The 26,556-nt window shown below is 44.7% G+C and overlaps 2 protein-coding genes across 2 annotated transcripts in view; one reads left to right on the top strand and one right to left on the bottom strand.

The window, feature by feature from the left end:
* The window catches only part of PIAS1 (protein inhibitor of activated STAT 1), a 144,867-nt gene extending 131,471 nt beyond the window's left edge, over window positions 1-13,396 (top strand). Inside the window, exons 10-14 of the mRNA XM_066272878.1 lie at window positions 1,251-1,381; window positions 2,422-2,602; window positions 6,934-7,076; window positions 8,779-8,816; window positions 9,404-13,396. Of these exons, the coding sequence (XP_066128975.1) occupies window positions 1,251-1,381; window positions 2,422-2,602; window positions 6,934-7,076; window positions 8,779-8,816; window positions 9,404-9,697 (787 nt within the window). The 3' untranslated portion in view covers window positions 9,698-13,396. The remainder of the gene's footprint in view (window positions 1-1,250; window positions 1,382-2,421; window positions 2,603-6,933; window positions 7,077-8,778; window positions 8,817-9,403) is intronic.
* A 715-nt stretch (window positions 13,397-14,111) lies between these two features.
* On the bottom strand, window positions 14,112-25,010 carry CALML4 (calmodulin like 4). The gene is given in 6 exon segments (XM_066272879.1): window positions 14,112-16,382; window positions 19,420-19,608; window positions 21,558-21,698; window positions 24,730-24,760; window positions 24,862-24,929; window positions 24,932-25,010. Coding segments are annotated over 6 exon segments (591 nt in total). The 5' UTR covers window positions 24,996-25,010; the 3' UTR covers window positions 14,112-16,284.
* Between the last annotated feature and the right edge of the window lie 1,546 nt (window positions 25,011-26,556).

Raw genomic sequence — 26,556 nt, 5'->3', positions numbered from 1 at the left:
TTATCCAGTTTCATTTGACATTATAACCTAAGAATTTGACCATTAATTTTACACATTTTGCCCTGGCCAGATAGCTTGGGTGTTTGGAGCATCATCCTGAAGGACAGAGGTTGCCAGTTCGATCCCCAGTCAGGGCACATACAGGAACAGACAGTGTGCCTGTCTCTCTCTTGCTCTTGCTCCCCTCCTTCCTCTAAAATCAATAAAATAAACATTAAAAAAATTTTACACCTGACCCAGACGGTGGTGCAGTGGATAGAGCATTGGACTGGGATGCGGAGGACCCAGGTTCGAGACCGTGAGGTCGCCAGCTTGAACGTGAGTTCATCTGGTTTGAGCAAAGCTCAGCAGCTTGGACCCAAGGTCGCTGGCTTGAGCAAGGGGTCACTCGGTCTGTTGTCCCCCCCAGTTAAGGCACATACATATGAGAACAACTAAGGTGCCACATCAAAGAATTGATGCTTCTCATCTCTCTCCCTTCCTGTCTTTCCCTATCTGTCCCTCTCTCTGACTCTCTCTATCACTAAATATATATATTAGTGACAGATATATACACACACACACATACTCGTTGTTTACAATTCTCATTTTTTTTAAATATCTGCATGATATTTATCAGGAGACTTAACGTTCAATACATGTTTTTGTATTGCTTTAGTATATTAAATAAGATGTACTTATTAAAGGCAATTTGGACAATGTAAAAAAGGTATAAAGAAAAAAATATCTGGAGTATTACCACTCAGAACTAACTTATTTGTGTAACACACACAGAATTTTATTTTTTAAATGTAGGGTTTTATTTTCTTGGCCTCTTTCCACTTTTCCCATGTTAAAAATAAAAGTTTAGCCTGACCTGGACTGCGGAGGACACCCATTTGAAACCCCAGGCTTGTCCAGTCAAGGCACATACGAGAATAACTACTATTGTAGTTGATGCTTCCTGCTTGTCCCCTATCACTTTCTCTCTCTCTCTCTCTCTCTCTCTCAAATCAATAAAATCTTTTTTAAAATGTTTAGAATCCTCATTTTTCATAGTTACAGAGTATTTCCTTGCATAAAGGTACCATACTTTAAATAACTATTTTCTTTTTAGCCCTAGATTTTGAGAACAGATATAACTTATTTGGCCCACGTTTTTCCTCATTTATACTTGTACAAAACATAGAGGGTCTGAATGTTTTTTGAACGGTAATAATTCTAATCTTCATTTAAAATGTGATTTTCAAAGGACAAATTGTTTTTTACAGCTTGTTTATGGAAATCCTAAAATACTGTACAGATTGTGATGAAATACAGTTTAAGGAAGATGGCTCTTGGGCGCCTATGAGATCAAAAAAGGAAGTACAGGAAGTCTCTTCCTCTTACAATGGAGTGGATGGTGAGTGTTGGTTTTCCAAAGGGCAGGGCAGTCTTCCTGCTGTTGTAAGGCCTTGGTTTTTAATATTAAAATGCTCAAGTTTTATAAAAAACATCAATTTATGGATAGCTCAATAACTCTTATTAAGTTATTGATTAAATGTTCAGAAATAGTAAAGCTTTTAAACTTGATTTTGAAATTTTGTGGTATAAGATTTCAAAGTAACATAATATAATAAGTCTTTGTAAAGTCATGCTTTTGAAATGGTATCCTTTTAAATTTTTAACAGATTTGGTACAGATTCATGAACATTCTTTTATTTACATTTTTTTCCCCTGGCTTTTAATATGTTTTTGCTGGAGAGAGGCTATGACTTTTAAAAACTGTTACCATAACATTTCTTAAGTATATCAGGCACTATACAGGTAAACATATGTAATATATAGTCTTTGCTCTCAAACTGCTTTTATCCTGAAGTGGATGTACATTTTGATTGTCCTGGTTCAGAATTGTTTTTCTTTTTCCTCCCCGTTTTCTAAGTGACAGGAGGTGAGATATACAGATTCCCACATGCTCCCCAACTGGGATCTACCCAGCAACCCCCATCTGGGGCCAATCTTCAAATCAGTCAACTAAGCTGTCAGCACCTGAGGCCAATGCTCGGACCAACTGAGCTATTCTCAGTGCTTGGTGCTTGAGCTTGAACCATTTGAGCCACTGGTTACGGAAGGAGAAGGGGGAGAGAAGCAGATGGTTGCTTCTCTTGTGTGCCCTGATTGGGAATCGAACCCAGGATGTCCATATGCTGGGCCAATGCTTTATCCACTGAGCCACTGGCCAGGGCCAGAATTGTTTTTTATAAAGAAAGAAAAAAAAATCTCTAAAAACCAATAAGAAATAGTAATTTTAAGTTTAGGGAGAACCACTATTGGTTTTCTACTCTCTGACCCCAGCAATATTGTAAGTCTACTGTAACTGATAAATTAATTTAAAAGCACACTGGGGGGGAAAATGATGTTATAGGGGTTTTTTTGCCTTGTGTTTTAATCTTTTCCACACAGGATGCTTGAGCTCCACACTGGATCATCAGGTAGCTTCTCACCACCAGTCCTCAAATAAAAATAAGAAAGTTGAGGTGATTGACCTAACCATAGACAGTTCATCTGATGAAGAGGAGGAGGAGCCATCTGCCAAGAGGACCTGTCCTTCCCTATCTCCCACATCACCACTAAATAATAAGGGGTAAGTGCTGAGACCTTTAAAAAGGTCATTGTAAAAGTTTTGCAAATAGGACTAAAAGATTTGCCAAATAAAATGATTATACATTATTGAAAAACTTACCTTAGCAATCAAAAAATAAGTTGAATTTTTCCCAGATGTGTGATATTCTTAAGGGGTTGGGATAATGCATTTAAGGTATCATTTGGATATAGTATTCATCATAACAAAAAATGGGCCTAGTACAGTGATTCTCAAACTTCAGAGTCACCTAAAGCAGTGGTCCCCAACCCCCGGGCCGTGGACCAGTACCGGTCCATGGGCCATTTGGTACCAGTCCACAGAGAAAGAATAAATAACTTACATTATTTTCGTTTTATTTATATTTAAGTCTGAACGATGTTTTATTTTTTAAAAATGACCAGATTCCCTCTGTTACATTCGTCTAAGACTCACTCTTGAGGCTTGTCTCGGTCACGTGATACATTTATCCGCCCCACCCTAAAGGCCGGTCCATGAAAATATTTTCTGACATTAAACTGGTCTGTGGCCCAAAAAAGTTTGGGGACCACTGACCTAGAGTGCTTATTAAAACACACATTGCTTCCATGCCCTCCCCATGTCTGATTTAGGTATAGGGACTGAGACATTTTATATTGATAAATAAGTTTCCAAGTGATTCTTTTGCTGCTCAGAGGATTTTTTGTTATTTTGAGAGAGAGAGTGAGAGAAGGAGGAAGGGAGAGAGACATTGGTTTGTTGTTCCACTTATATATGCATGCATTGGTTGATTCTTGTGTGTGCCCCAACCAGAGATTGAACCCTCAACCTAGGCGTATCAGGATGATGCTCTAACCAGCTGAGCTACCTGGCCAGGGCCATAGGATTTAGAACATTTACTCAATCTGGAAAGTGTATGCTCTAAATCTAACCCTAACTAGGATTTTTCAAGAAGAAAGCAGAGCAAGGAAGACATGATAAATGCTTTCAATCTGCCTCAGAATGTTAAGGCTGGCAATGAAAGAAGTCTAAGACTTCAAAACTGAATTACCTTTGGTTGTGCTTCAGTTCAGTTCATGCAATACTGTTACCTACTTTATGTAAGACACCCTGTGCTGAGTAAACGTGCGTGATAATAAAATGAGTAAGTACAGTCCTAACCTTAAAGGGTTTAAGATTTTGTAGAAGATAGTAAGACAAATAGTTAACTAGTTGTACTTGAGACACATTGGGGATTCTCAGCAAAAAGACTTCATGCTTTGCCTAAAGCACAGTTGTAGCTCACTAAAGGTTATAAATAGACGTGCCCCCTGTTGAATATACAGTATATCAGGAGAATTGCATAGCCTGTTTTAACTAAAAAAATCTCCTTCCAACAAATAGTAGTGCCTGAAGAAAGAATGTAAGTGAAAGAAGGAAAATCCCCAGAAGGCATTGTTGCATATTTCAGGGTTTAAGACAGAAGTTAACACCTGATCAAGAGCAGTTTTTTCTGTGCTTGGAGTCAGTTTATTTTCAGGTTTGGTATTATTTGATAAGATAAAATTATCTTCTATTTGAATATATTTGTAGTTACTTGAAAGATAAAGTTGTAACAGTAAAAGTATAATCATCATAAATGTAGCTCCTCATTTGTTAGAGGATGTTTACTATTTCAGAAATCTTCATAAATTAAGCATAACATAGGTTGATATTTTCACTCTAGAGTAGCTTACCTCAGCATATAGACAGAAATAAAGACATTAAAAGCAGTATTATTAGGCCCTGGCCGGTTGGCTCAGTGGTAGAGTGTTGGCCTGGCATGCAGGAGTCCCGGGTTTGATTCCCGACCAGGGCACACAGGAGAAGCGCCCATTTGCTTCTCCACCCCTCCCCTTCTCCTTCCTCTCTGTCTCTCTCTTCCCCTCCCAGAGCCGAGGCTCCATTGGAGCAAAGTTGGCCCGGGCGCTGAGGATGACTCTATGGCCTCTGCCTCAGGCGCTAGGCAACAGAGCAACCCCCTAGATGGGCAGAGCATCGCCCCCTGGTGGGCATGCTGGGTGGATCCTAGCCAGGCGCATGCGGGAGTCTGTCTGCCTGCCTCCCCGTTTCCAACTTCAGAAGAAAAAAAAAAGCATCATTAGTTTAAATAAAATGAGTATTTAAACACTATTTTAAACCCTATTTTATGAACATTTTTTATCTCTGATTATATGGAAACTTATACAATAATTTTATTGTCTGAATATATTTTTTTCCTTAAAGGAAACTTTTTTGAGTATTTAGAAAGCTAATATTTTTTTGAATATTTACTTTGCTGTTTCTTCAAAAATAGCTTTGTTTATTATATTTAGAAAATTACGTTAGATGCATTAACTGAGCTTCCCAGTGCATAATTGAACCCAGACATAGTATTTTCCAATGCTAGATCTTTCTCTATTTTCAAGATAAAACAAGCAACCTGAAAGTTTATGACATTGTGAGAATAATATCATATTCAACGCTAGTGGCCATTTAGCAATAATTACTAGCCAGTAAATAGAAGCCTAAAGCCAGCACATTTCATTTGTTATTGTGTTTTATAGAGAGGGGAATGCATTTCAGAATGTTATCACAAAATTGAAAGAAAAGGAGCCAGGCAGGAATTAGAGGGGGGAAAAACAGTAAATATACCACACTTGGCTGTCTTCAGCTAGTGAGTGTTTGGTATTCATCCAGAAATTTCCTTTGCTATTTGGTATACCAAGAGATTTTCAAAGCCTAGCATTTCATCTGCCTTCTTCTTTCTTGTGATCCCTTAGGCATTGTCAGAGGAGACAGCTAGTGGAAACTGGTACTTTTTATAGATGTAAGAGGTTTAATTGTTTCCATTAAATGGAACATTTTTTTATGAACAGGTGAAAGTGTATTTTATGCTTCTGTCCTATTCATGTGGTAGGTGGTCATAACTAGAACTCCATTCCTGGAAATCCAACCCTAGCATATTTTGAAATATTCTGTACCATTGAAATTGCATCTCCACACCCCACATACTTTACAGGAAGTTTTAAGAGCAAATGATAGTCTCTTTATGCCTTTTCCCCCCCTATAATTTATATATGCACCTATTGGCCCCCTAATATGATCCTTGTGTTTGCACTCAGGGCAGTTAGAATTCTTTCTTTTTTCAGAATCATTTCAGTTCTGAGAGTGGCAGTGTTAAGCAAAAGGGAAGAAAGAAAAAACTCACAAAGACTACCATGGTGATTGTTGGGGATTTAGGAGTGTATAGGGGGATAGTGATGAAGGAGACTTGCCTGGGGGGGGCATGGACACACAATACAGTGTACAGCTGATGTACTGTGCAGTTGTGCACCTGATACCTGTATAATTTTGTTACCTAGTGCTCCCTAATATATTTAATAAAAAGAAAAAAATTATCTCAATTCTTCTTTTTCCCTCCTTTCTGTTTTTTTACCCAATTTTTGCTAAGAAAAACTTATTTGACTATTCAACTACTTAAACATTTTATTCTTATTTCAGAATCCTACTTTTTGTTCTTTTTCCTTTTTCCATTTAATACTGTTCTCCCTTTAAAAACTCACCACACCTATTCATCTTGGAACATCTCTTTTCCTTGTCTTGCTGTCTTTGTTCATTCAGCAGGTGTTTTATATAGTATATACTGTGCTGGTGACTGTGCCAGGCACTGGATATACCAAGATAAATAGTGTCTAGTTTTTGTTCCCATAAAGCTTACAAAACTTAGGGCAGTTGTTAACTCTTCACTGCTCAGATTGCTACATCCCCCAGTCTTGTCTGTATGTATTTTTTGTGCAAGGACTTAAGTATGCTTTTTACTAGTCAGCACTCCAGCGTTAATTTTTAAAAGGTTTCAGAATCTCCTCTACTGTAAATACCTTTCACTCATAGCCCGTTGAAGTAACTCCACCATGCCTTCCCCCTCCGTTCTGAAAGTGATGATGGTCCTAAGACAGCATATGATTTATGAATATTGGATACCACTGCAGCCATTCGTTTCTCCCAGTAATCTCTACAAAGGGCTATCAAGTATACAGACTATTTCCTAATACAGTCAGCCCTCTGTATTGCAGGTTCCGCATCCACAGTCTGGTTGGTTGAATTCACGGATGCGGGACCTGTGGATATGGAGAGCCAACTAAAGCGCTTGAGCATTCCCCTGGAACCAATCGATCCCTTGTGGATACCAAGGAACAACTGTAATTATATATAACAGTCTAACTTATATATTGCTTTTCTTTTGTTTTTATTTCTAGCATAAAAGCTAGAACTCATTGTGAGATGTAGCCCCTTTGTTTGTTAAACTTAAAAGTTCAAATGACTCATGAAAATTATGCTAACCTTTCCTTTTCTAGTATTTTAAGTCTTCCACATCAAGCATCTCCTGTATCCCGCACCCCAAGCCTCCCTGCTGTAGACACAAGCTACATTAACACATCCCTCATCCAAGACTACAGGCATCCTTTCCACATGACACCCATGCCTTACGACTTACAAGGTGAGTCACTGGTTCTTCTATACTGTCACATTGCATTACGAATGCCTTTGATTTATATAGTCTTCTTCTGGGTACATGTAAGAAAGAATAAAAATGTTGGGAAAACGCCGTTGGACCTGTGGAGCTGTTCATAAATACAAACCCAGTTCCTTGTTGGTGCTCTCATCAGCAGCCAGTGTTGTGGCACAGTGGTGAAGCCGATGCAGTGATCGTTAGGTTTGGTAACTTCAAAGTAGTCTACAAGTTGTTTTTGGATGACTTCTTATATGCTGACTAGAATTTTGATATTTATTAAATTATTTTTTGATCCTTGAGTCCAGGGAATGATGCAAGAGGCATTGTGGGTAACTATGTTGTATTATCTTTTAGATAATGCAGAATTGAGACAATGCAAGGTTTTCATTTTTGTTCCAGTTAAAGTAGTTTGAAGTGTCATTATACTCATTTGTACAATGTATTTTGTTCATAATCATTTACATTAACAAAAAATTACTGTTCTCATATATCTTCATAATTTAATAATTTATGTATTAGTCATATAATTAAGAACATTTTTCTTTTATATTACAAAAAGCTGTATAGATTCATTGTAGAAAATTTACTACAAAAACACAAAGTGGGAGCTTCCCTTTATCCCTCCCATCAGCAAAACTCAGGCCACTAGCAAGGATTCTTGGGAGCTGATGTAGTTTAGTGGATTCTTAGTGATTGTAATGAAAACCCTATTTCCGCTTCATCCCACAGAACTTCCTGCACTGAGAGAAGTGTTGTACTACTGCCCAGTGCGGTAGATCCTAGCCACACGGTTACTGGGCATTTGGAAGGTGGCTAGTATGACTGAAGAACTGAATTTCTGTTTTATTTAATATTAGTATATTTAATAGCCATACCATGTGGTTAGTGGCTACTCTTACAGCAAAGGGCAGCCCTGTTTTTCACTTAGCCTACTGCAGGTCTCCGTAGTATTCTAGTATAGTCAGTATGTGGGTCCCCAAAGGACTTATATTGCTGTCATTTTTTAAAATCTATATTTGCTTGCACTTTTCCCCAAGTTTACATTTCATAACGAGGTCGTTTTTCTTTGTTGTACTCGTTGGGCAGTCTGGGCAAGCATGTGACTTGGAAGGGGCGGGCTTGTGATGACCCCGTGGCAGCCAGGGACCAGAGGTGCACCTCTTTAGTAGGCACCCCCCATCATACCCCTGGAGACTCTGGGTCAGAGTCTGGTAGATAGCGGCAAGGGAGCAGATTTGAGAAAGAGAAAGAAAATCTATGCTCCGACTTGCTTAACTTCTCCCAACTTCAGACTTTCTCATTCACAAAAATGAGGGCAGCAATCCTTACAGACCTCCTGGGTGCCTCATGGGGAGATTGAAACTTACTGAAGAGTAGTCAGTGAGGGCATTTGGTGAAAAGTGATGGTCAGTGTAAGGGGTCACTGCTAGATAACAGCAGCAGTGGCCCAAGTCCCACAGAATAAAGCACAGCGAGGATAAGTCATGGCTAAAGCTTGGACTTCAGGCTTCGAGTCTCGAGATGGGAGGGATGTAAAACATTCAGCCCAACTCTTCATGTTTAAATAAGATTCTAAGTGAATTAGAATTAGCAATTAAGATTTGTATTTGTTTTTGAAGTATTGGGGAATTAGGAGAGTTTTTTGGTTTTGTTTTTTAAAATTGAAATAATTTTTTTTCTCCCACAGGATTAGATTTCTTTCCTTTCTTATCAGGAGACAATCAGGTATGTTGTATGAAAACAAATACTGCTATTGTTTTATATTAAAATGTTTAAAAGTATAGCATGTAGCCAAGTGAAAGAAATTTCCTTAGAAAGTTCAGAGCTGTCATACCCACTCCTGTATTGTTAGGGTTTTGAGAATTTAGATGAAAATCCCTTTGTGAGGTCTGTGCCTGAGTTTATAGCAATAATAGTATCTATTTGGTGGTTTCCAGTTCTGTTATAGAAAGAAACGTGGCAGTGAATCATGTTGACTGAGAAATTCTTGGCCAGATGTCTCCATAAGAGAAACAGGGTAGACTGTCCTCTTCGGCTTCTTCTAAGCAGATGCCAATTTAGAAATAGAATTTTGAAAAATGGTTGCAATACAAATTAAAACAAAAAATAAAAACATTTTTATGTTTCAGGTTCAAAAATGTCTCTTAGGATCAATAATGTTATCTCATAAGGCCATTTGATTTTGCAAAATGTTTCATTAAATATTTCAGAAACACCTGATCCTCAGAATATGTTAAAGCTAGGACTGTTCTGCTGAGAAGAAAGCTTATGGTGTATAAGTGTAACTGACCTTCGTGTCTTTCCCCGCCTAGCATTACAGCACCTCCCTCCTGGCCGCTGCAGCCGCAGCAGTTTCAGATGATCAAGACCTCTTACACTCGTCTCGGTTTTTTCCGTATACCTCCTCACAGATGTTTCTCGATCAGTTAAGTGCAGGAGGCAGTACTTCTCTGCCAACCACCAATGGAAGCAGTAGTGGCAGTAACAGCAGCCTCGTGTCCTCCAACAGCCTAAGGGAGAGCCATAGCCACGCCGTCGCAAACAGGAGCAGCACGGACACAGCGTCCATTTTTGGCATCATACCAGACATTATTTCATTGGACTGATTTCCTGGGCTCTGCTGCTCTCATCCACACCCCAGATTAAATGGACTTGGCAGAAAGAAAAGAACTTTGTGCTATGTTCTACCTTATTCTGTTTAGAAAAGTACACAAGCGTGTGTTTTTTTTCCTTTTTTTAGGGAAAAAAAATTAAAAGAAATGTACAGAGAACAAAACTATATTTTCAGTTTTACTTTTGTATATAAATCTAAGACTGCCTGTCTGATAAAACACTTGTAAAAAAAATAAACCAAAAAAAAGGAAAGAAAAGGAAAAAAAAGACAAAAAAACAAGTACCCACAAACCACCTTCAGTTCAATTTTTCTGGATTCTGAAGATTTTTTTCACCATTTGTCCTATGGTTTTGGTTTTATTTTACTTCAATGGCATTATTTTATTTGCAATAACAGAAAAGGAATTGCATGTATGAAGTTTTAAATTGTGGGCTTTTCTTTGTTGTGGGAGGGGCTAAGGGGATAGTTTTAATTTCCATTTTCTAAAAATGACAGACTTGGATTCTGTTTGTGTGTGTGCATACTTTATCCAGCCTTAAGTTATAAATCTCATCTATCCCACTGCATTCCCTGTGTATTTTCAGGACATAGCTCGTGGGTGTGTGTGTTCGGTGTGTGTGTCTGTATTCTTTCGTCGTTACTGTTCCTTCTCCCAAGTTTGCATTCAGTTGATAACAGTTGCCTGCTTTTTTCAAAGTGCTTTGAAGGTCTTGAACTCATGTAGGAGCATCTTTATTGCCTATCCCAATTGCATGTTTTACCTTATTCCATCACAGATTCTCTTATTTGCTAGATACCCTGAGAATATGTTTCTAGAGATTGGAGTAAAGCTGTCTGGGTAAGGAGTAGGCTTAGCAGACCTGTGAATAATACACTTTAGTCTAGTTCTTTATTCTAAATCTGGATTGCCAGTATTAAGTACTTAAACCAAGTCTGTGAACACCTGCTTTTTTAGCCACAGGGTAACAAGTTTTCATGTAAGATCTTCATACCAAAGTAGGAAGTAAAAATAGCTTAGGAAGCCCTGTTGGGTGCCTTGTGCAGCTGACTGAGGTAAGGTTACATCACCTCAAAAAAGAAGAAGAAAGTCAATTATCCTAAAAGTATATTCTGTTCAGAAAATACAGTGTACCACACATGTCAGTCTGTAGAGATCTGCTATCTGATCAACAGCTGGAATTCCAAATGAGCTTGATTCTTACTCATTTTACTCTCTGGTAAATGGTTCTGAGTGTACTTATTTTCTTAGCTATCTTACTTGTTTAATTTTTTTCTTTATCTTTTAAAGACGAGCATGACATAGGAAAGTCAATTTCTTTTTCAGAATTCATAGATCAGTCTGATCTAATTAATAATGGAACATGTAAATATATTGAGAACTGTTTACCAGGAGATGAGGGTTGGAGGGAAGGAAAAGTGGCTCTCCTGTGTTCCAAAATCTTCATCAGAGAAGGGATTGCATTCTCAAGTTAATAACTGAAAGTATGGGAAATTCTTTTTAGCTTGATTGAGAGGTTTAGCAGGTTTTAACACAAAAGATAAAGAAGGGGCAATAACGATCACCAGTTTTCCAAAAGACTGGGTTTTTGTATTACAATTGTTAACGTTCTCAGAGTTGATGAAGGACAACCTTTGTGTATAAAATTGTCATTTGAAACCTTACAGTGGTAACAAAATGACCTACTATAATCCGGGTAGACTTCAAGATGGCTGTATCTTTGGTTATATGATAAAATTAATGGTTCACATGGCTATGTGGCATCTAAAAATAATGTTTCTTACAGCATCTCTCTGCCACTAAATTGTTGACTTGAATTTTGAAAAACAAGTTGGTGTTGATATGTATATGTGTGTGTGTATATATGTATTTATAGACAGGTGTGTGCGTGTGTGTGTGAGAGAGACAGACAAGTGAGTTCCATAGTCTTCCCTGACGCATGTGTATTCCACACATATGGCTGAGTTAGTCACTAAATTCACAATAAAAAAAGACTTATTGGTTAAAACAGGAAACAGTTTTTTTAATGAATCTAGTGTTATGGTGAGTAAATACTTTTAAGAACTCTCACTGCCATATTAACCTAGGCTAATATGTAGTGGTATCATAATTTGTGTCTAAATTTGGGACAGAAATTACTTAAATTATGGGGAGTAACTTCTTATTTCACATTGCAATAGGAAACATTTCTATTAATTCAACTACCTAAGATAACAATGAATAGTCTTTTCAATTTCTGGTTTTTGTTTTTTTCCTGACATTGTTAGTGGTCTCAGAATTCTGATCAATAACTTTGTGTTGATGCTGAATTACAAACCCTTTGAATGATCCAGTTGGAAACCCATCCCTCTACTTTGTTCAGCCCAGTTTCAGAGAGGGTTAATTTCCCCTCAGTGTCCTGCATTCTACCAACCCACGGGAAGCATAGGTCATAGGGAGAAACAAATGTCTAGCTAGTAGCTTTGGTCTTATTTCCCCAGGAGAAACTAACCATTCATTTGTCTCTTTATTTTAGTCCATTCTACTCTGAGTTTGTTCCCTTTATTTGTTGACTTTTCAGAATGTTGGCATTAGTAGTAGCCATTATTCTGTTGTTCTCATGGCCAATATTATTAGACTTTCATGATCTGTAGTAATGATTAGTAGTCGTGCACTGCATCTTTATCTTCTAAGTTTTTTTGGAAGCACATAGTCGTTTTATCTCTTTATTCCTTAGCCCAAGGTCCCCCCCTCCCCCGTGACAACAGTGACATGCTGTTTGTGGACAGTGATTCTCAGACTCTTCAGGCAGGTTGTCGCCATCCCTCTTGCCTTGGCCTCTCATAATTGGTGTGCGTATGTCTGTGTTTCTGTACAGTACTGTGTGTGTATCACACAGGTTTGCTAAAATAGCTATTTGACTAGCAGGGTTGAAGTGGCTTTTAGTTATTTTGTGGGCATTATTGGACACATCTTTTTCAAACAATCTGACCTTTAACCATGCCACACTTGGTTGACTAATTTATTTTGAACATTAAAGTTTTTCTACTATATTAATTTAGACATCACAATTCTGTATCATTATCAACTTAGGAAATAGTCACTTAAGCTTCTGAAGAATGTGATATCTTGGTAGATTTTTCTTTGAGTCAAATGTCTGAAACGGAATGAAAATATATCCCTATTTTAATTTCTAATTGTTGAAGGAACATTCTTTTTAAACAGTTCCAGTTTTCAATCTATAAAACACTTCAGGACTTTAGAGCACATTTGAAATTATTTTAGTAAGTTTTTTTTATCAATATATGTTGAATTCTGTTTTTGTTTTTGTTTTTTAACTTAAAAAAACAAACCACAAAGCTTCGATTTCAGAAAGCGGGAGGGAGAATAGCTGATGGTCCCAGAGTGTGCTGCTGTTAATTGTTTAATTAACAAAGGGGAAAATGTATATAAACAGATATAAAAGTTACCATAAATTCCATAAACTTAAATCTGTGATTCATTGCCTTAAGACTTTCTCTCTTAGAATTTCCATACCGCATGCCAAACCAGTAAAATGGCTTTTAAAAGTGTATAGTAGACCAATGTCAGTTTGTATAAAAGTACCAAGTGAAGATATTTATTACATGCATTGGAAAAAAATTGTTTACCTATTGAATGTTACCTGTTTATGTAGAGCTCTTTAGATGTAATAAAAGAAAAGCCTTCAGTTAATTTGTCTTCTGTAAACTACACTGCTGGGTATACAAGGGGACAGTCGCTATGAGAAAAGCGATACGCTTTGTGCTTCCAAAGCACCTTTCATCCAGAGATTTCAAAGCATGACAAGTAATTCTTTTGCAACATGCTTTGAGGTAAGTAATGAATGTACAGCCATCCTTCCCCTTTCTTGTTGAAATATGACTAGCTTTGTAATGAACCACAGCATCTGTTTAGTTTTAAATCTGTTTAATAATCTGCAATTTTTGAGAGCTATGAGCAGAGTCGCCTTTTTTGTAAACAATACTAGGTGCTGGGTAAACCAGCTGGAATTTCAGGAATGAGCATAATGCCTGAACATGGGGTGATGGAAAAGCCTTTCCTGGGATAGAGGTTTAAATCAGACACCTCACAGGATTTTAGAATTCTAGTCAGTGGACACCCTTAGTTAGGGACACTGAGTCAGTGGAGAGGAGCCCCACGTTCTCAGGACCACTCCAGGCACATAATGTGTTTTTAGCAAGCTATACTTTAGACTCCAGTTAGGTGAGTGAAATTAATAAAAGTTTTTTTATAAAAAACCCCACCAGGGTCCTGGCCTGATCGCTTGGTTGGTTAGAGCATCGTTCTGAAGCACAGGTTGCCGGTTCAATCCCCAGTCAGGGCACATAGAGGGGTAGATTGATGTTCCTTTCTCACTCTTCCTCTCTCTCTAAAGTCACTTTCTCTAAAATTAAAAAAAACCATACTGGGGCCATTCAGTGATAAAGACATAAAGGCTTTAAGGCAGAGGTCCCCAGACTTTTTACACAGGGGGCCAGTTCACTGTCCCTCAGACCATTGGAGGGCCGCCACATACAGTGCTCCTCTCGCCACCAATGAAAGAGGTGCCCCTTCCGGGAGTGCAGCGGGGGGCCGGATAAATGGCCTCAGGGGGCCACATGCGGCCCGCGGGCCGTTGTTTTGGGACGCCTGCTTTAAGGGAAGGTACCCTCAGTTAATACAACCCAGGCCTTCTTTGCCATGTCCCACCTTACTCAGAGGTATATACTGTCTAATCCTTGGTTATTTCACATAGGCTATGCGGGATTTGCTTCCTAACATCCATGATGAATTAAAAAGAGATGGGCTAGGACCTTTGAACCTTGCCTGAAAGTGAGATAAAGCATTTCTCCACGGGGTGCCAACATCTAACCAGCCCTCGAAGGAATGGACCTTGATGGTAATGAAGTTTAAGTGCCTGGGCCCCTCATTGGCTCTGGCCTCTCCGTGGGTCGTGGGAGCGGTCCTCCTGCCAAACCATACAGCATCAGAGCCCTCAGCCAGGTTCTGCCCCTCCACAGTGTGAATTTCTGCTCACAAGTTCATGTGGTTGGTTGGGCCCTTTACTGCCTGTCCTCCACGAAACCCTTCTCTACAGCTCCTAGGAATTTCTACTCCCATTGGCAATTACATTGTTGGGAAAATGAAAGATCATCTTTCTCAGGACCTCAGCTTGGTCTGCAGCCTCGCAGCGTTGTGAGATAGTCGCACTGAGACTGACTGCTTTGTCCCCCCAGTTTCCCTGGTGCTTGGCTCTTAGATTTGTGTATAGTACCACCTCCCAAAAGACATACCTCCCTCAGTTTGGTTTTCTTTTGCTTGAGCCACTGAGCACCATTAGACAAAGCCACAGCCCAGAGGGCCCAATTTTGATACATATAAGGACGAAAATCTCTGTACTTAGAGCTCTGCCCTGTCTCCCAGCCTCCAACATGCCAGTGTGACTCCAACCCTTTTAAGGGCAGTTCTGACACTACCAGTGGATCCACAAATTTGATGATCACACAGGCAGCGCCAGCCTGGCACCTCCTGGCTACATAACTCAGCTGCTTGGCCTGGAATTGCTCCGATGGGGCCAGTACCCTGACTGCTGTGTCCCAGAGCTCTTGCTGTATCATGGCCACAGCCTGTTACCTCCCCTTGTTCCTTTCCATGAGTCATGGGGAAATGGCTTGAAGCCGTGATCAGCTGGACTTACTTGAGCAGACCCATTCTAGTCTCATGAACCTCTGATAACAAGCCAAGAGTGAGCTGGACATTCTGACAGGGTCATCAGAGAGGGCCTCCCAAGCTCTGCAAGACCTGTGCCACATCTGCTTTCCTTCGGTCTCCTTGGTGGGGGCTGTGCAGTAGATCACTTCCCACTGTGCAGCTGAGCCTGCCTTGTTTTGCAGTGCATGTCTCCCGCTATGCTCTGTGTCTAGGAATGAATATCCTGAATCATGCCACTGTGTGTGGAGATGGGGATGAGAATTTGTAAGTGGTCCTGTGGTGCTCTAGTTTTTGTTTTAGCTCTGCTTGTTGCTCTTCCTCCGCTAGCACTGGCTTTGTCTTGGGAATGTGGAGGATGGTTCCAGCATCCAAATATAGAATCCAGTCTTTTGGTTGATTGCCCTTAGGAGCAGCACTACCATGGTAACTCAGAGTTGCACAGTGCTCAAAGTTGGCAAAGACATTTTCAAGTCATTAACTCAGACCATCTTCAACAGGCTCCATGAGGTAAGAAATAGGAATCTAACTTAACAAAGATCCTGAGGCTTTGAGGGGTGAAATGATTTGCCCAGAGTCAGGCGGCTGGGAAAGGGCAGAGTCAGGATTGGAACCCAGGCCCAACTCCAAACCATGGGCTCCCTTCCATGCTGCAAAGGGCTGGACTACTGGCAGTTTTTAAAATTAAAATCTCTTATTAAAGGCATGCTAATACCATAGTCGAATTCATTTATTTTCATCGCTAAGTTATCCTCTGCTATGGTCAGGTAATGTCATCTTGATGCTGTGCCGTCTCCCTAGACTGAAAGGAACACCTTTTAAAAATTCATTCATCTGATCTTCCAGGCCCGGGAGGCTCTGCTGCCTTCTCTTCAGTAGTCCCGCACGGGAATGGCGATCTTGTGGATAAATTCATCATACTTTACTTTGCCATTTGGTTCGATATTTGCTTCCCTGAAAAGCTCATCCACTGCAATAAATCACATTAATTTTTCAGTTCAGTTTTACTGCTATGTTATATAGGACATCAGGTTTCTGGGGACTGGGGCTCCCCAAAGGTCTTCCCTGTGTGTCCAGTTCACTGTTCACATAGATCAGGAAATAAGCCAGCAAACAGAATAGGACAACCCACCTCATAGCCCTTAGGAACCACTGATACGATTCTGAGTTCACCGGTTTTCTGCAGGGGCTAGTGAGGTTTCAGTTGCTGAACCCGCCTTGTGGTTTTTTTCTTTTTAAGAAAATGGCCTTTATTTCCTGTATCTATATTTCCAGAAACCTTTGGCCTGGGTTTTACCTTCACAGCCTACCCTCCCATTCTCCCAGCTAAACAGGCATCCCCGGCAGCAGCTGTATCCTGGGCCACCTGGCCCTGGTCTGCCTGCCTTCCCTTCCAAAGTGGCCTGCCCCACCCAGGAGAGGACGTGGTAACCAGTGGTGTCTGCCACCATCACCCCTTTTTTAAAAAGTTTGTGTTTTGGGGGGCTGGGGACAGGACGAGAGAATAAATTCAACTGTGTCTAAAGCTGAAAGGGTACAAAACTGCCATTGTTGTCTATGACATTGCTCCCCCCCCCCAAAATCACTTCATTTACTTGTTCCTTCTGGTTCTGGATTCCTTGCACAAAATACTAGCTTGTCCCAGATCTTGGCAAGAAGGGCCATTTCAGCTTACATTTTTCCACAGTGGCCTCTTGGGGCCAACCTACCTCTGGCTCTTTGAAAAATCCTGACCCTCTTGCAAAAACCATCTCACTGCCCTTTGTCCCCTTCCTGGGCCCTAGATGTCCCCAACACGTATTTCTGGACAATTGGAAAATACCCTGTGATTCCCTGCTTAACCAGGAATTATATTCCACTAAAATATAATTACTGTGCTCTGTGCCTGAGCTGATAGAAGTACTGCATATGTTTAGAATGTGAAGGAGACTAAATTATCTTCATGGAGAAGCTTCTGCCCACCAGCCACTTGGTTCAAACCATCCCAGTGGACAGGTCCAACACCAGTGCCGCACCAACCACTGAGCCTCTTCCTGTCCAGAAATGGGGCCCCACCTGATAGCCAGGTGCTAGGGTCTGCCTGCTGGGTAGTGTGCTGGTTCACTCTGAATCCAGAAAGAGCCAGGGTGCTGAAGTCAGCCTGTCCCAGGCCTTAGAAGGGAGTCCTCTCTGACTGCCTTCTCCAGCTGCTCCAAGGATGCTTCTTAATAAAATTGAAGATATTCTTTCAGTCACCCAGAGTAAAGGATCATCCTTCCTGCCTCCTCCAGCCAAAGGAAGGGAAATCGGTCTCCTAGCTTGTTGGGAACACACTGACATTTTCTTTGAAATGTTTCTTGACTGGTTAAACAAAAGAGAAATGTGGATGCGTTTGGGGCCCGTGAGATACAGAGATCATGAACCATAAGAATTAAGGCCTCACCATAAGGATAACTTGGTTGGTCCAAATGTCAGCCTCAGGTGCTAAAAATAGCTCAGTTGATTCAAGCATCAGCCCCAAATAGGGTTACCGGGTGGATCCCTATCAGGGCACATGCGAGAGTCTGTCTCACTATCTTCCCTCCTCTGAAAAAAAAAAAAAAAAGAACTAAGGCCCCAGCCTGACCTGTGGTGACACAGAGGATAAAGTGTTGACCTGGAATGCTGAAGTTGCTGATTCAAAACTTCAGGCTTGCCTGGTCAAGGCACATGCGAGGTACTACAGGTTGATGCTTCCCACTCCTCCCCCCTTTTCTCTCTCTCCCCTTTCTCTAAAATCAATAAATAAAATCTTTAAAAAAGAAGAATTAAGGCCCCAGCTGGCCAAGCTTCAGAGCCTGGCCCTGTTCACATTAAAACAGCCACAATAAGAGATGAGATTGTGATAGCTGGCAGCCTGGGGGGGGGGGGGGCTGGGGAGGGCTGGATCTGCCTTCTGTAGCACTATTTTTAAATGCTTTGTGCTGCGCCTTTGTGACTGCAGATACAATCTAAGCAGTCTGCCTTATAGAATATTAGCTCTTGGAGGGACTAGAGGGATTGTCTATTGTAACCTCATTTTCCAACAAGGATGCTGAGAAGAGTGAGAGAGATTAAGAAACCAGGATTCAAATCTAATTCCAAACACAACCTCCATTGGTTTGTTGTGATTTAACCAAAGACTACAGGCCTGATGTTATTGAAGCCTCTTTTCCTCTACCGTGTCCTAGCTGAACCCTCCCATCACAACCACCAGCAAGCCCAGCAGCCTGAGTAGAAATCCGGGCCTCTGGGTCTGGTGGGTGTGGACGCTGGTGGTGACAAAATGGCTGCTGTGGCAGGACTGAGGCACTGGCCAGGCAGACCGGAAGAACGTTGGCACAAGACTCAGCATTGGGGTCACCCTTGACCACATGCGAAGGGCTTTCCCTGAAGACCCAGCCCCTTGTCCCACTCTGAGGCAGGAAGGCATGCTGGATTGCTGGACGTATGAGGCAAGCGCCTCCTAGAGCCCAGCAAAGGCGACCACAGACCACCCTCTGGAAGAGCTGGTCGAGCTGGCTGGGTTATGAGGAGAGGGAGTAAAGCTGCATCTCAGTTTGCAAACCTGGATCAGCAGCAACATCAGAAGACAGACAGTTGGGCGTGGGGGACTAATGAGTGTCGAACAGGTCTACGTGCAACTCCCCACTGGGCCGCTGCAAACCACTCAATAAAGGGCACTAGTGCTCCTCGGGCTGTCACAACTCTAAATAAAGACCACAGTGAAAGCTTAAGCTCAGGGTAAGGCCCTGGTAGATCCTAGCTAATTTTCCACAGGCCGGCCCTTGGCCCGGTTGGACTTCTCCCTGTAATCCTCGGTCCCCTGGCTCTTCCCCTGGGCTCCAGTCCTCAGCCTCACCTACCCGGGCATCTAGTTGCAGCCTTCTGGGGCATGCATGAAATGCAATGCCTGTACAATCCATGGTGACATGGACTGAGCTTTAGTGTCCTCCCCCCCACTCCCTAACCCTCCCCCGCTGTTGGGGGAGAGGGAACCAGGCCATTACCTTCCTTGTGGGTGAGCTTCTCCCCCAGTTTCGTGAGTTTTGACCGCAGCTCGGATGCCATAATGTAGCCTTTCTTCTCCTTGTCCGTCATCAACATGGCCAAAAGAATCTCTTTCTTTGGGTCCTCTTGTTTTATTTGCATGTGCATAATAGTCAGGAAGGTGGAGAAATCCAGCTCTCCATTTCTGTCTAGGAAACACCCAAACACAGCAGAGTGAGCAGGGAGCGAAAGGCTTGCACTGGGGAAGCCAGCTCTCCTCCCACTCAAGCCTTTGTGGCCAGCTCAAGGGCCACCTAATTCAGGAAGTACCGTGATGGCGGCAGTGGTCGTGATGAAGAGGATTCAGCCCCTTCTACTGAGTTCCCACCATAGATAGGCCTCATTTAATCCTCCCAGCATCCCTCAGGGACTGTGGTTGTTGTCATCCCGTTTTGCCCACTAAAGGAGACAGAAGCTCTGAATGGGTAATCACCTCACAGAGCAGTGGCAGGATCAGGATGGAGCACCACCTCCTCTGCTCCCTTCTGGGTGCTTCTCTCAGCTGCTTCTCTCTACATGTCCACCCCTGGTTAGTGGCCACCACTGCATGTGCACAAAGATGGACAGGTGACCCTGCCTAGGGCCTCAAGCTCCAGTCCCGCCCAGGCTGGCTGCTCGCCTTTCCCCTCACTGCCATCCTCTGAGCCTGCCTCGGGGCCTTGGCCAGACTCCATCTGCAGGAAATTGGAGCTTCCCTGACCACAGCTTCCTGTTTGGAGGAGACAGAAACCAAAGGAAACCACTACTCCTTGGAGGTAGAAACGGGGTCTCAGTCACCGAGTGCTGCATCACTGGGCTCCCAGCCTTCTGCGGCCGGCCTTGGGCACAGCCTGGCGCCCTTGGGCAGGCTCCCGGGGCTGCTGCTGTCACAGTCTGAGAGGGTCTCCAGGGACCCCAGCAGATGGCGGGAACCCACCTGAGAGACGAGGAACCTGAGGTCCAGACGGGCTCCAGGGCAAGTGGTCTTTCCAGGCCACCCCCTTTCTCTGGGCCAGTCATGCCTTCCTCAGTGTCCAGCTACCAAGGCAAACCGCCACCCAGCCTTCGACACACCACTTGTTTTCTTTTTAAAAACCAACTTGTTTTGGCCCTGGCTGGTTGGCTCAGTGGTAGAGCGTCAGCCTGGCGTGCAGAAGTCCCGGGTTCGATTCCCGGCCAGGGCACACAGGAGGGGCGCCCATCTGCTTCTCCACTCCACCCCTCCCATTTTCCTTCCTCTCTGTCTCTCTCTTCCCCTCCCGCAGCCAAGGCTCCATTGGAGCAAGGTTGGCCCAGGAACTGAGGATGGCTCTGTGGCCTCTGCCTCAGGTGCTAGAATGGCTCTGGTTGCGGCAGAGCGACGCCCCAGATGGGCAGAGTATCGCCCCCTGGTGGGCATGCCGGGTGGATCCCGGTCGGGCGCATGCGGGAGTCTGTCTGACTGCCTCCCCGTTTCCAACTTCAGAAAAATACAAAAAAAAACCACCCAACTTGTTTCTGGTTATAAAAGTCCTATATGCTCCCATTATCAAAAATACAGGAAATAATAATAAAGGGAAAGAAAATCATTCATAATCCAGGGAGAACCACTGGGCGATGCGATGTTTGGCTGGGTTTTCTTCCACCTTTTTGTTTCACCTCATATTGCATGGTTTTTAGAAATCAGAAGAACTGGATTCCAACTCTGATTCCACCACTGGCTTAAGCACTTGGACGAGTGACCCAATGGCTCTGAACCTTGATCTTTACCTGTAAGCCAGTGCCTTTTTCACAGGATTGTTTGAGCTAAGCACCTGGTGAATACTGAATAAAAGGAAATTGTTCTGTCAAAGCAATTTTGGATCACTGTTAGCACTGCCTTGACTGCAGAGCTGTGATAACCTTATTGGGCAGCTTAGATCCCAGGATCCTCGGTCAGATGAAGGGGTCACCAGAGGCTGTGAGGGTTCAGGGAAGCCTGTGCGATGCACAGCCTGCCTGGCCAGTGTCTCCACAGTTCTCAGTGGGTGACCTCTGCTGTCCACACCTCCACCATCTGCACCCACCTACTGGGCCCCTCCCGAGGACTGCAGCTGCAGGGCTCAGGGCCCACCCAGCAGCCCTGGCCCAGCCCACTCACCTATCTTATGAGTCTGCAGGTGCCGCTGCACCTCTCCAGGGGTCGGGCTGGCCCCCAGGCACCTCATCACCACCATGAGGTCAGTGGCTTTTATCTTCCCTCGCTGCTGCTTGTCATACAGGGAGAAGCATTCCTTGTACTCTGTGCACAGCCCAGAAGGGAGAATCAGGGGCAATCCTTCACCCTCTACCCCTTGCCCTCTATATCCATCCTCCCCCTTTCTCTTCCCTCCCCCTCTTTGTGCCCACTCCCTCTGTCCCTCTTCCCATCACAAATAAAAATACAGGACTCCCACATTCATTTTAATTTACAATAAACAATGAACACATTTTTAGTATAAGTAAATCCCAAATTTTTGCATGAGATATACCTATACTAAAAAGTTTTTGTTGTTTATCTGACATTCAAGTTTAACTGAGTGGCCCTGGCCAGTGGCTCAGTTGTAGAGCAGCAGCCTAGTGTGTGGATATCCAAGGTTCGATTCCCAGTCAGGGCACACAGGAGAAGCGACCATCTGCTTCTCTACCCCTCCCCCTCTCCTCTCTATCTCTCTCTTCCTCTCCCACAGCCATGGCTTAGTTGGAGCAAGTTGGCCCCAGGTGCTGAGGATGGCTCCATGGCCTCGCCTCAGGGGCTAAAATAGCTTGGTTGCTGAGCAACAGAGCAATGGCTCCAGATGGGCAGAGCAGCACCCCATAGAGGGCTTGCCGGGTGGATCCTGGTCAAGGTGCATGCAGGAGTCTGTCTCTCTACCTCCCCACTTCTCAATTAAGAAAAAAATTTTAAACTGAGTGTTCTGTTCTTTTTCTGGCAACCCTATCCTCTGCCTCTTCTGACTCGCCTTCCTCCTGCCCCCTTCCTCCTCCCTTCCTTTACCTTCCTCTGCTCCCCCTTTTCTACTCTCCTACAATGGACTCAGACCACAGGGAGGCTCCCCTGCCCTCTAGGGCCAGTCCAGGGAGACCAGGAGCCCACAGCATGGCATCCAGACACCAGGGACCTTTGCAAAGACAACTTATGTGGGGTAATATAACGGGGGATAATAATGCCTCTGGTTACTGAGAGGACCAGAAACCTCCCCTGGGAAGGCCAGGCAAACAGTCGCTCTCACATGTGGTGACAATTATTATTACAATTATGGGCACTTCTGAGTCCACTGCTCCAGACCCCTGCCTCCAGGCTGCCAAAGTCTCAAGCTGCCCTCTGACACAGGTCCTGGTCCTGTTCTTAAAGACTTTAAGGGATGCTGCCAGGATGTTCCTATGGGCTCTGACTAGATCTGGCTTGAAGCTCTCTTTGAACCCTTTTTCCCTTGTTGGAGATGAAATGGCCACAGGAACTAAGGGTCTCTAGGGTCACAGTCTCACAGCAGTGGAGCAGGGGACCCACCTTCCCCTCTTTGCCCAACTTCCAGCTCTGGAGAAACAATGAGACCAGCTGGCAGCTAGGGAAGACCCCTGGCCCCTCCCACAGAGATTCTGATTCAAGACCTGGGAGGGGACCACCATCAGACTTGATCAAAAGCTCCCCAGATAGAGCCTCTGCTTAGAGGGTGGGCATGGGGACTGATTTGACAGGTGAGGTTGCATGTCAATGATGCAACTTCTTTTCAATAATGTGTTATTATTCAATCTGATAAGTGATCTACTATTAAACTACTATTTCTTACCCTTGTACAAATTAAATCCATTAAACTCTTCCAAATTTTTAGCACTACAGATTACAATAGGGCCATCTTTTAAATTTTTTTTTATACAAATGCAGGGGTTGGAACATTGTTTGATCTTACGCTATTTAATAGTGGCCAATTTTAACAATCAGCTTGCAAACTTTCTAAAATGGTGCCAGCCAGCTCATGCTAGTTAGAGCAAACTGGCCCAGCACACATCTGGTTAACACCCAGGTGGCACCAGGTCCGGCGTCAGGTGCATGACTGACATTATTCTCTCTGTCCCTGGCTCACAGCAGCCTGGGGAGATAGTGTCATTATTCCCACTGCGCAGGTGAGAAAACTGAGGCTCAGAGGCACTAGAACCCCAGGTCTGCAACCTCCAAAGCTCCTGTTCTTATTCCAGCAGGCCACCCCTGTTCAGCCTGTCATTCATTCACTAAACATTCATGGTCATTTTCTTGATGTCAGACCTGGGGATACAAAGGGAAGTTTGCCTTCTTTCTTTTGGGAGCTTCAGAGGCCCCAGAACGAGCATCAGTGAGCCTTAGAACCAGATGTGGGTGGAGGGACATGGAGGCTGACCACTAGACTCTACAGTCTTGCTTTGAGACCTGGGCATGCCAGGCCCCTGCCCTGGGCCTCTGCTTTAAAACTCCTGGCTCTGGCCCTCCTTTTGGGCTGAGAATATCAAGGGGTCTATGGGGAGTTGCCCACCTGGAGCCTGCAACCCACCAACCCACTGTTCCTTCTAGACCAAGCTCTGGGTAGCCAGAATTCTGGAGCTCCTTCCCAGGTAACCCTAAGCCCACCCCCAGAGCCCGCAGGGCCCTACTGGGCTATGCTGTGCCTCCCCTAGTCCGGGTCTGTGCCCCTGAGTTCTGTGTGACCCCACAGTTCCCTTTGGCCTTGTGGAAACAGAACTAGGCATGCGCGAAACTGAAGTGGACTTGGGACCCAGCAGGCGGGGGGACTTGGAGACAAGTACTCCTAATATCAAAACTGGGCTTAGCATTAGGGTAGAGAGGACCTCACAGACCTCCCACCTTACAGACGGGGCAACTGAGGCCCCGAGAGTAGAAGCGTCCTGCCTGAGAGAGTGCAGACCTGGGTTCTTCCTCCGCCGCAGCCAAGTACAAAGCCCCCTTCTCTTGCTGCGCCCTCCGCCCTAGCCAGTTACCTGTGTCTCTCTCTCCGCCCCTTTCCCCCACCCTCCCATATCCAACTCTCAGTTTCTGGAGGAAAATCAAGCAAGCGCTCTCTCCTATCCCCACCCCCCTTGTAATCACACCGACAGATGTAACACCAACATTTCCACCCGTGAGCCTTCCGCCCTCCTTCCCGGAACAGCCCCTTGCCTGTAGCAGTGGCCTTTACCCCATGGGGGGGCCCAAGCCTCCCCCACCCAGCACCCTTTTCTCACCAACAAAAACTGAGCGGAGCAAATTGCTTGAGACCCATATTATGCTATGAGTTGCTAATTAAAGAGCAAACCCAACCTACCGTTAATTTGGTCCTGGGAAAGAAACTTGGCCTGCAGCAGACAGAGGAACACAGTCAGGGAGGGACTCCACGGACACGCCGCCCCGCCTTCCAGTCCTGCCAGCCCAGCAGGTGACAAAGACCCTCGCTTACCATTTCGGGGCCTCGGGCTGCACCCCTGGGCTCCCTGCTCCCAGGACTGCCTTCTTGGTTTCCTTCCTCCCTGCTTCAAGTCGAAAGTCCGCCAAGCTGGGTGGAGGCCCCTGTAATAAAGCCGCAGCTGCCATGGAGACCAGGCCCGGTGCCAGGGGTCGGGTTCCAGCTGGCCTGCACAGCTGATGCCCAGCGAGGCCTGGGCAGAGCAGCAGGTTGGGTTTTGAGAAAACAGGGCTACAGAAGGGCTCCCTAGGGCCTCGGGCCTGCTCCAGGAAGCTGATGCTCTGGAGCAAATGGACAAACAAATGTCCCTTCCTGGGGCCCCTCCCTGGACACCGACAAGTGTTCAGTGACACACAAAATGTGGGACCTGGATGGGGCTGTCCTGGGCCTGCCTCGGTGGTCTTTTCTTTCTCTCTCCTGGGACTCAGTGGGGTCCTTAGCAAACTGTCTAATGTAAGAGTCATCACACACTAACTTGTAGGCAGGGAGGAGACCCCACCACGGTGGCCTCTGCCGCCACCCAAGCCTTAGGGTGCAGGAGAAGGACCCAGGTTTGGTGCTCGCAGGTTGAATTAGATTCTTCCCTTCGTGCCCCTTTACTAGTGACCTTGGCATGTCATTGCATTGCTCTGTGCCTCAGTTTCCTCACTGGGCCTCATCACAGGATTGTTGAGAGAATCAAATGGCCAGCGCATAGCCAATTCTCAATGTGTCAGTTCCCATCCCTCCTTTTAGGGACCCCAGGGATGGGGATGGGGACGGGTACCAGCTCTGGGATCTAGGCCCCATGGGGGCTCAGAGGAAGGCCTCTTAGGGGACCTTCCCAGACAGGAAGCTCCTCCTTTTCTTCCTTTCCCTTCTCTCCCCTCCGCAGCCTCCACTCCTTCCGGCAGAAGCTGCTGACTCTCCCCATTTCCTCTGTGGTTTGTGCTGCTCCCAACCCCCACTGTACAGGCACGCGTGCGTGCACACACAGACACACACACACACACACACACACACTGAGGAAGTGAGGGCAGGGTGGGGTGTTCCCTAGAGCTGCTGAGCTGAGTACAGCTGGGTTCTCACCCTCCAGCTCCTTGTCCATGGCTGGCGGCCGCCCTGTCTGTGGGACTCCAACTCCAGGGCTCCATGCACTTGGTCAGGACCCAGATGTAGGGGCACACAGGTTGGCCCAGAAGACAAGTGGCTCCCAGTGAGGCACTGCGCATGCCCAGAGGAAGAGGAACTACTGGCTAATTTGTACGAGGCTCATGGACAAGTGGGCCTGCCTCTGGTCCCTTCCCCTTTCTCCTTCCCTGACCACCTCCCACCTGGAAGGTTCTCTTTTCCCCCAAATCGTGTGATGAGTCGCACCTCTTCACACCTGTTTCTAGACCCAGACAAGTTTGACGGGAGGATTGTGACTCCTCCCTGGGAGGGGGGGTGCTGAGAAGCAGCTGGCAGGGTGCAGGAGTGGGGAACTTCTTGCTCGCGGCTGTGTGGGGGAGAAGAGGCGGAGGAAAGTCAGGCAAGGCCGTGGAAGGGTGGGAGAATGGGCTGAGGCTTGGGGGGAAATCTCGAGGGGCCAGGCCGAAGCACACACTGGGAGTCACCCTGCACTGGGGCAGGGGCTCAAGAGGCAGCGCTTCCCTTGGGTTTTGTTAGTGTATGCTGGGGTTTGGGGCCGCGTGCCCCCAAAGGCATCCC

Source organism: Saccopteryx bilineata, chromosome 4 (genome assembly GCF_036850765.1).
Source record: "Saccopteryx bilineata isolate mSacBil1 chromosome 4, mSacBil1_pri_phased_curated, whole genome shotgun sequence".
Lineage (NCBI taxonomy): Eukaryota > Metazoa > Chordata > Mammalia > Chiroptera > Emballonuridae > Saccopteryx > Saccopteryx bilineata.
The sequence above is the reverse complement of the archived record's forward strand: the minus strand, read 5'-3'. Positions and strand labels throughout refer to the sequence as shown.